This window comes from Eupeodes corollae, chromosome 3 (assembly GCF_945859685.1).
Source record: "Eupeodes corollae chromosome 3, idEupCoro1.1, whole genome shotgun sequence".
Classification (NCBI taxonomy): domain Eukaryota; kingdom Metazoa; phylum Arthropoda; class Insecta; order Diptera; family Syrphidae; genus Eupeodes; species Eupeodes corollae.
In genome coordinates this window covers 73,726,688-73,736,195 of record NC_079149.1, presented here as the reverse complement: position 1 = coordinate 73,736,195, position 9,508 = coordinate 73,726,688, and the positions used below count along the sequence as shown (strand labels likewise).

At 32.0% G+C, this 9,508-nt stretch overlaps 1 protein-coding gene across 1 annotated transcript; it reads left to right on the top strand.

The window, feature by feature from the left end:
• The first annotated feature begins 1,355 nt into the window (after nt 1–1,355).
• LOC129950569 (histone H3-like) lies at nt 1,356–9,508 on the top strand. The gene is made up of 2 exons (XM_056062499.1): nt 1,356–1,754; nt 9,098–9,508. The coding sequence occupies exons 1-2, from the start codon at nt 1,356–1,358 to the stop codon at nt 9,506–9,508; spliced, it is 810 nt and encodes a 269-aa protein (XP_055918474.1).

Here is a 9,508-nt window from a genome sequence, read left to right as displayed (position 1 = left end):
GTAGGTATATAGCAATTTTAAAATATTCTGGTACGAAGAAAAAGAAATATTTGTTCGTATCCAATCCGTAAAGCAACAAAACATTTTTTTTTCAGTTCGGAAAAAATATTTTTTATTTTTTTTCAAAGAAAAAGAAACCAACAAACAAAAAATGTTTTTTTCTTCCTCTGCAAAAAGAAATATTTGTTCGTATCCAATAATTTCTATTAAGAGATGTGTTTATTTTTCAATTTTTTGTATATATTCTAAAATATTCTCGTACGAAGAAAAAGAAAGCAACAAACAAATGTTTTTTCTTCCTTTGGAAAAAGAAATATTTGTTCGTATCCAATCCGTAAAGCAGCAAAAAAAAAAAATTTTTCTACGGAAAAAAGAATAAAATATGCAAAGCAACAAAAAAAATTTCAGAAAAAGGAATTTTATTTAATTTTTGTTTCCATTTCGAAAAAAGAATAATACAAGGAATAAAATATGTTTTTGCGACTAAAGCAAAAAAAAAAATTTTTCACAAAAAGGAATTTTATTTTATGTTTCCATTTCAAAAAAAATATTTTGGTACAAAAAAGTAAGTAAATTAGCAAAATAATTTTTTTTGATAATCATCAGGTATATACATACATATATTCATTGGCAAATGAAAAAAAATTAGGTATTTTGTTCGTCAACGGTGTATGATTTCTATTTTCAATCTCTTTTATATTTAATTGTGGTCCTGAAAAGGACCGATTGTTTGTTTCGAATAAAATTCTTAACCTCCGAAACCGTAAAGAGTACGCCCTTGTCTCTTCAAAGCGTAAACTACATCCATAGCTGTAACTGTCTTACGCTTAGCGTGTTCGGTGTAAGTAACGGCATCTCGGATAACATTTTCCAGAAAAACTTTCAACACTCCACGTGTTTCTTCGTAAATCAAACCAGAAATACGTTTTACACCTCCACGACGAGCCAATCGACGAATTGCTGGTTTCGTGATTCCTTGAATGTTATCACGCAATACCTTACGATGCCGCTTAGCTCCGCCTTTGCCCAAACCTTTTCCTCCTTTACCACGACCAGTCATTTTTATTTATTTAATTAAAAAAACACTTAAACTGAACTAGAGAACTGCACTGCACAAGAGTCACTGTTAAACTGTGGCTCTTCGCTCGAAATACCACAAGTATTTATACTTATTTTTCATAACAATTCTTAATTTTGATTGGCCAAATAAATCGACAACGAAAATGAAAAAAACAGTCGAACGGAAACATGAATAGCCAATTTAATGACTTAAACAGAAATCTACATTCGATTTTTCTAAAAAAATTGTGAACAAAAGTGTTGTGTTTATTAGTGAAGTGAAAAAAAGTGAAATCATGGCTCGTACAAAGCAAACTGCCCGTAAATCGACTGGTGGAAAAGCCCCACGTAAGCAACTGGCAACAAAGGCAGCTCGTAAAAGTGCTCCAGCAACAGGAGGTGTAAAGAAACCACATCGTTATCGTCCTGGAACAGTGGCTCTTCGTGAGATTCGTCGTTATCAGAAAAGCACCGAATTGTTAATTCGTAAATTGCCTTTCCAACGTTTAGTTCGTGAAATTGCTCAAGATTTCAAAACAGATTTGCGTTTCCAGAGCTCAGCTGTTATGGCGCTTCAAGAAGCAAGTGAAGCTTATTTGGTTGGCCTGTTTGAAGACACAAATTTGTGCGCCATCCATGCCAAACGTGTCACAATTATGCCAAAAGACATTCAATTGGCCAGACGCATCCGTGGCGAACGTGCTTAAATCATCGAGGTTAAAAAAAATATTCAACGGTCCTTTTCAGGACCACAAAATATTTAAAAGAGATATAAATGAATTTTAATTCAATCTAGTAATTACGTACCTATCGATTTCCACGATTTTTTTTTTATTTTAGGTAGAAAGATAATGTGATAATTTACTTTGAAGGCAAATTTTGAAAATGTTATTGCTTGCTTTCTATGCATAGTTTTTATCATACAAATGAAAATATTTATACCTACGCAAGCCAATGCTCGAAAATTTATGAATTTTGTTTTTCTTTTTTAATTATAGTTATTTTATAAGGCATTGCTTCTTTTTTTTATGTCTGAAGGCAAATTTTCAAGTAAGAATTTTTTTCTATGTACAGTTTTTTGTAATACTCGTAAAAATGTGAATTTGTCTAGTAAGCAAGTCAATACTCGAAAATGTTTGAGTTTTGTGTGTTTTAATATTTCAATGATGTATTTTATAAGTCTATGCTTTGTTTTTTTTTTATATATCTGAAGGCAAATTTTGAAGCAAGAAAGTTTTTTTTTCAATGTACAGATTTTTGTAATACAAATGTGAATTTGTAAACCTTGGCAAGCGAATATTCGATAGTTTATGAGTTTTGATTGCTTGATTATTTGTTTAAATTTTTGGTATTTTAATGTTTGTTATGGATTAAATATTTAATATTTATGAACAAAATAATATAAATATAGTTTTTCATTTGTTTTCTTGCTTGGGATAATGTTTAACAAATTTTCTAAGAAAAAGTCACAGCCTAGGGAAAAAATGCTACGCGTTTCATTACCCATATTGTTTTAATTTTATTAAAAAGAAATTAAGTAAGAATTTGATGAAATTTTTAGTTATTTAGTTTAAATAAACTATCAGCTTTATGTTAAAAATAATTTCAAGCTGAAAATATGTTTAATTTATTAAATATAAACATTCTTGTTGGTAAGTATTAAAAAAATACCACCAAACATTTACTTTAATTGTTATTAATGCATTGATAGATAGTGTTTTTTCAATCAAATTATTTATTAAATTATCTATTATTATTGTAAGAATAAATTTTGTCAATTGTTTTATAATATTTAGGTCGAAAAGACGTAAATTTTTGAAGTTTTAAGAGGAAACTAAGTTGCAAAAGTGTACAAATTATGTACAAAATGAATTTTTTGTATACCTTCGCTCTCTTTGATTCTCATTTAGCCGTTTCTGTAGGTGCGGATTTGGCGCAATTTTAACAAAAACGTGTTTCTATTTCTTAAAATTGTGCTCTAAAGTGATTAATAATAGTGAATTCAAAATGGCAGATACTGTAGCTACGTCTCCTGCAATCGTTGCGGAAAAAAAACCAAAAAAAGCTGCCGCCGCAAGTGGGTCAAAAAAACCAAAATCGGCACCAACTCATCCTCCGACTCAGCAAATGGTGGATGCGGCAATTAAAACATTGAAAGATCGCGGTGGTTCTTCCCTTTTGGCAATCAAAAAATATATTGCTGCTACTTACAAAGTTGATGTACAAAAACTTGCTCCGTTTATAAAAAAATATTTAAAAGGTGCTGTAATAAGTGGTAAATTAGTGCAAACCAAAGGAAAAGGAGCTGCGGGTTCTTTTAAATTGTCGCCTAGTGCCAACAAGGAACCAAAGGCCAAGTCTGCTGAGAAGAAAAAATCTGCCGCCAAACCAAAAGCTGCCGCTGCTGGTGACAAAAAATTAAAAAAAGTGTCTGGTGAAAAGAAAGTAAAAAAAGTAGCCGCCACAACAAAAAAAAGTGCCAGTGCAGATAAAAAGAAGGTGGAAAAACCAAAAGTGAAAAGTGTTAAAAAAACGAGTGCAGTTAAGGCAAAGCCAACAAAAGCAAAGGCAGCCGCGCCTAAACCTAAAGTGCCAAAAGCAAAATCAGCCACAGCAGCAGCCAAGCCAAAAAAGGCAGTCGCTGTTAAAAAGGCAAAGAAGTAAAATTTCCATTTCAATGAAAAACAAAGTTGAAATCAAAACAAAAATCCACAGTCCTTTTCAGGGCTACAAAAAATATACTAAAATGAGATATAAAAACTTTTTTTTTTTAATTTTTTATTAAAAAGGAGGGAGAATTTTTGGACTATCTCGATGATAGCGTTGAGATGCGATGGGCTGGTGGAGCAACGGCGACGGGATAAGTGGTGAAGTGGCTGGATGCGATGCGACGTCGCCGCGCGGCCGGCGCGCGCTGTCGCCGCTACGGGACTACCACTACTGAACAAACGGAAACGTATTTTGTTTTGCATTTATTTTCGCGCTTTTTTGTTCTACAGAAAATACTTTTTTTAATGAAATAGGTATTGCAAATGCAAACTTCATTTATTTGTATTCATATGTTTTTCTCATTGGGCAGAAAGAAAGGAAATATCAATACAAATAAATAATATATTTTTGCGCCTATTTTCTTACTACAGCTACTAGGCACGATGCGATTTGTCTGGGCGAGACTGAACAACCGAAAACGTATTTAGTTTTGCATTTATTTTCGTCCTTTTTTTGTTCTACAGAAAATAGTTTTTTTATGAAATAGGTATTCAAAAGCAAACTTAATTTATTTGTATTCATATGTATTTCTCATTGGGCAGAAAGAAAGGAAATATCAATACAAATAAATAATATATATTTTTGCGCCTATTTTCTAACTACAGCTACTAGGTACGATGCGATATGTATGGGCGAGACTGTACTGTTTATTTTCTACTTTTTTGTGATTGGACGCGATGCGATGCCTTCAACAATAAATATCTTTCATAGAAAATACTTTTACTATTAAATAAGACAACAACATATTTTTCTTTTTTTGCATTTCTCTAATACCTACGTAATTATTGAAATGTTTCCACGCTATGTGACTGTACACGATGCGTAGAAAAATACAAACGAAATACTTTGGCAAAATGTAGGTATTTGTTTTCATGTATTTTATATGGACTAGACGCGACATGACGTATACCTGCAACAATTTACAAAATTCTTAAACAAAATATCAAGAGTTTTGTATTTTATTTCAGGAATTACATATGTTTTTCATATATTTTTATCGACTGGACGCGACATGACGCATTCCTGCAACAAATAAAAAAATTCTTACACAATTTATCAAGAGTTTTGTATTTCTTTTCATAGAAATTACATATATTTTCATATATTTTTATCGACTGGACGCGACATGAAGTATATCCGCAACAATTAAGAAAATTCTTAAACAAAATATCAAGAGTGTTGTATTTCTTTTCATAGAAATTACATACGTACATCTGACATCAAAAAACACAAACAAATTTAATTCTCTAATATTTTATACCTAGATGTTTTTGCGACGCTACGTGACTGTACACATAGCGACATAACTGGACACGATGGGTAGAACAATACAAACAAAATTTATATTTTTTTGTTTTTAGTTGACTCGGCATGATACACGTCGTGTCTGGAACAATCAACAAAAGTAAGTTTTGTATTTCTTTTCATAGAAAATATATTTTGTAATCAAAAATTAAAACAAAAAACAATATGTATTCCACAGGCAAAGAAAACATACATTTCTTTAAATTCTCTAGTTTCTTATTAAAAATTTTGTGACGCTTCGAGACTGTACTCGATGCGTAGAACAATAAAAAAAATCTTAAACAAAATAACAAGAATTTTGTATTTCTTTTCATAGAAATTACATACATCTGACATCAAAAAACACAAACAAATTTAATTCTCTAATATTTTATAGATATTTTTGTGACGCTACGTGACTGTACACTGTACACATAGCGACATAACTGGACACGATGGGTAGAACAAAACAAACAAAATTATTTAATAAAATGTATTTTTTGTATGTTTTTCGTTTCTACTTGACTCGGCACGATACACGTGGTGTCTGGAACAATTAACAGAACTAACTTTTGTATTTCTTTTGATAGAAAATATATTTTCTAATCAAAAATCACAAAGAAAAACAAAATAGATTCATAAAATCATTCCACAGGCAAAAAAAATATATGTATATACCTTTCTTCTCAAATCTCTAGTTTCTTATTAAAACTTTTGCGACGCTTCGAGACTGTACACGATGCGTAGAACAATAAAAAAAATGTTTGTGTTTCTATTGGACGCGACATGATTCACGTGGCGTCTGGAACAATTTACAAAATTTATTTTTTTCATAGAAAATACTCTTACAATTACAAATAAAAATATTTATTTAACGAATTTTTCCGCAGGTAGAAAAAAAAATATATTTTTTTGTCAATTCTCTAATCTCTTATTGATATTTTTGCGGCCCTGAAAAGGGCCATTTTTGAAGAAATTAAATAAAAAAAAAAATTACTTCAATCACAAATAAAAATATTTATTTAACGAATTTTTCCGCAGGTAGAAAAAATATTTTTTTTTCAATTCTCTAATCTCTTATTGATATTTTTGCGGCCCTGAAAAGGGCCATTTTTGAAGAAATTCAATAAAAAAAAAATTACTTCGAGCTTGTGTATTTGGTAACCGCCTTTGTTCCTTCACTAACAGCATGCTTGGCTAGTTCACCAGGCAACAACAATCGCACGGCAGTCTGGATTTCCCGACTTGTGATTGTTGAACGCTTGTTGTAGTGAGCTAAGCGAGAGGCTTCAGCAGCAATTCTTTCGAAGATGTCGTTCACAAAACTATTCATGATGCTCATGGCCTTCGATGAAATTCCAGTGTCAGGATGAACTTGCTTCAAAACTTTGTAAATGTAGATTGCGTAGCTTTCCTTCCTCTTGCGCTTCTTCTTCTTATCGGTCTTGGTGATATTTTTTTGTGCCTTTCCGGCTTTTTTAGCTGCTTTACCACTAGTTTTTGGCGGCATTTTATTTTTATAATTCACTTCACTTTCACTATTAACGAACTGCACACAATGACGACTGAACGAGAACTGTGAATTTTTCTGAAAAACTCACGAATTATATTGTCTCTTTCCACAACGGCTTTCTAAGGCCACAAACCTCTTTTTTCTGTGTGCGAGCATACGAAAATTTAGATAAAAGACAGCGCACAGTTCGAAAATTTTGTCATTCTACAGTGTGCAGTGATACAGTGAACAGTGAAATAGTGAGCTCTCTTGTGTTTTTTCTTTTGTAAAAAATATTTAAAAAACAATAATATAAAATGTCTGGTCGTGGTAAAGGTGGAAAAGTGAAGGGAAAGGCAAAGTCCCGCTCTAATCGTGCTGGATTACAATTCCCTGTTGGTCGTATTCATCGTCTGCTGCGAAAGGGAAACTATGCTGAGCGCGTCGGAGCCGGTGCCCCTGTGTATTTGGCAGCTGTGATGGAATATTTGGCGGCAGAAGTCTTGGAATTGGCGGGAAATGCTGCTCGTGACAACAAAAAAACTAGAATTATTCCCCGCCATTTGCAATTGGCTATTCGGAACGACGAGGAATTGAATAAATTACTTTCTGGAGTCACAATCGCACAAGGAGGTGTTCTTCCAAATATTCAAGCTGTTTTGTTGCCAAAGAAGACAGAGAAAAGTGCTTAAATCTATGTAGTGACAGCAAACAAAAAAAAAACCGTCCTTTTCAGGACGACAAATAATTTCTATTAAGAGATGTGTATATTTTTCATTTTTTTTATATATTTTAAAATACGAAGAAGAAGAAACCAACAAACAAATGTTTTTTCTTTCTTTGCAAAAAGAAATATTTGTTTGTATCCAATCCGTAAAGCAACACATTTTTTTTTCAAAGAAGAAGAAACCAAACAAATGTTTTTTCTTCCTTTGCAAAAAGAAATATTTGTTCGTATCCAATCCGTAAAGCAACAAAACATTTTTTTTTCAGTTCGGAAAAAATATTTTTTATTTTTTTTTTTTTTCAAAGAAATAGAAACCAACAAACATGTTTTTTTCTTTCTTTGGAAAAAGAAATATTTGTTCGTATGCAATTCTAATTTCTGTTAAAAGATGTGGTTATTTTTCAATTTCTTGTAGGTATATAGCAATTTTAAAATATTCTGGTACGAAGAAAAAGAAATATTTGTTCGTATCCAATCCGTAAAGCAACAAAACATTTTTTTTTCAGTTCGGAAAAAATATTTTTTATTTTTTTTCAAAGAAAAAGAAACCAACAAACAAAAAATGTTTTTTTCTTCCTCTGCAAAAAGAAATATTTGTTCGTATCCAATAATTTCTATTAAGAGATGTGTTTATTTTTCAATTTTTTGTATATATTCTAAAATATTCTCGTACGAAGAAAAAGAAAGCAACAAACAAATGTTTTTTCTTCCTTTGGAAAAAGAAATATTTGTTCGTATCCAATCCGTAAAGCAGCAAAAAAAAAAAAATTTTCTACGGAAAAAAGAATAAAATATGCAAAGCAACAAAAAAAATTTCAGAAAAAGGAATTTTATTTAATTTTTGTTTCCATTTCGAAAAAAGAATAATACAAGGAATAAAATATGTTTTTGCGACTAAAGCAAAAAAAAAAATTTTTCACAAAAAGGAATTTTATTTTATGTTTCCATTTCAAAAAAAATATTTTGGTACAAAAAAGTAAGTAAATTAGCAAAATAATTTTTTTTGATAAAAATCAGGTATATACATACATATATTCATTGGCAAATGAAAAAAAATTAGGTATTTTGTTCGTCAACGGTGTATGATTTCTATTTTCAATCTCTTTTATATTTAATTGTGGTCCTGAAAAGGACCGATTGTTTGTTTCGAATAAAATTCTTAACCTCCGAAACCGTAAAGAGTACGCCCTTGTCTCTTCAAAGCGTAAACTACATCCATAGCTGTAACTGTCTTACGCTTAGCGTGTTCGGTGTAAGTAACGGCATCTCGGATAACATTTTCCAGAAAAACTTTCAACACTCCACGTGTTTCTTCGTAAATCAAACCAGAAATACGTTTTACACCTCCACGACGAGCCAATCGACGAATTGCTGGTTTCGTGATTCCTTGAATGTTATCACGCAATACCTTACGATGCCGCTTAGCTCCGCCTTTGCCCAAACCTTTTCCTCCTTTACCACGACCAGTCATTTTTATTTATTTAATTAAAAAAACACTTAAACTGAACTAGAGAACTGCACTGCACAAGAGTCACTGTTAAACTGTGGCTCTTCGCTCGAAATACCACAAGTATTTATACTTATTTTTCATAACAATTCTTAATTTTGATTGGCCAAATAAATCGACAACGAAAATGAAAAAAACAGTCGAACGGAAACATGAATAGCCAATTTAATGACTTAAACAGAAATCTACATTCGATTTTTCTAAAAAAATTGTGAACAAAAGTGTTGTGTTTATTAGTGAAGTGAAAAAAAGTGAAATCATGGCTCGTACAAAGCAAACTGCCCGTAAATCGACTGGTGGAAAAGCCCCACGTAAGCAACTGGCAACAAAGGCAGCTCGTAAAAGTGCTCCAGCAACAGGAGGTGTAAAGAAACCACATCGTTATCGTCCTGGAACAGTGGCTCTTCGTGAGATTCGTCGTTATCAGAAAAGCACCGAATTGTTAATTCGTAAATTGCCTTTCCAACGTTTAGTTCGTGAAATTGCTCAAGATTTCAAAACAGATTTGCGTTTCCAGAGCTCAGCTGTTATGGCGCTTCAAGAAGCAAGTGAAGCTTATTTGGTTGGCCTGTTTGAAGACACAAATTTGTGCGCCATCCATGCCAAACGTGTCACAATTATGCCAAAAGACATTCAATTGGCCAGACGCATCCGTGGCGAACGTGCTTAA

Bases quoted from the DNA above. Each gene is read 5' to 3' on its own strand.
- LOC129950569 (XM_056062499.1), top strand. From the start codon at position 1,356: ATGGCTCGTACAAAGCAAACTGCCCGTAAATCGACTGGTGGAAAAGCC. The intron at 1,755-9,097 runs GAACGTGCTTAA...AAAAGTGAAATC, and splicing joins TGGCCAGACGCATCCGTGGC to ATGGCTCGTACAAAGCAAAC.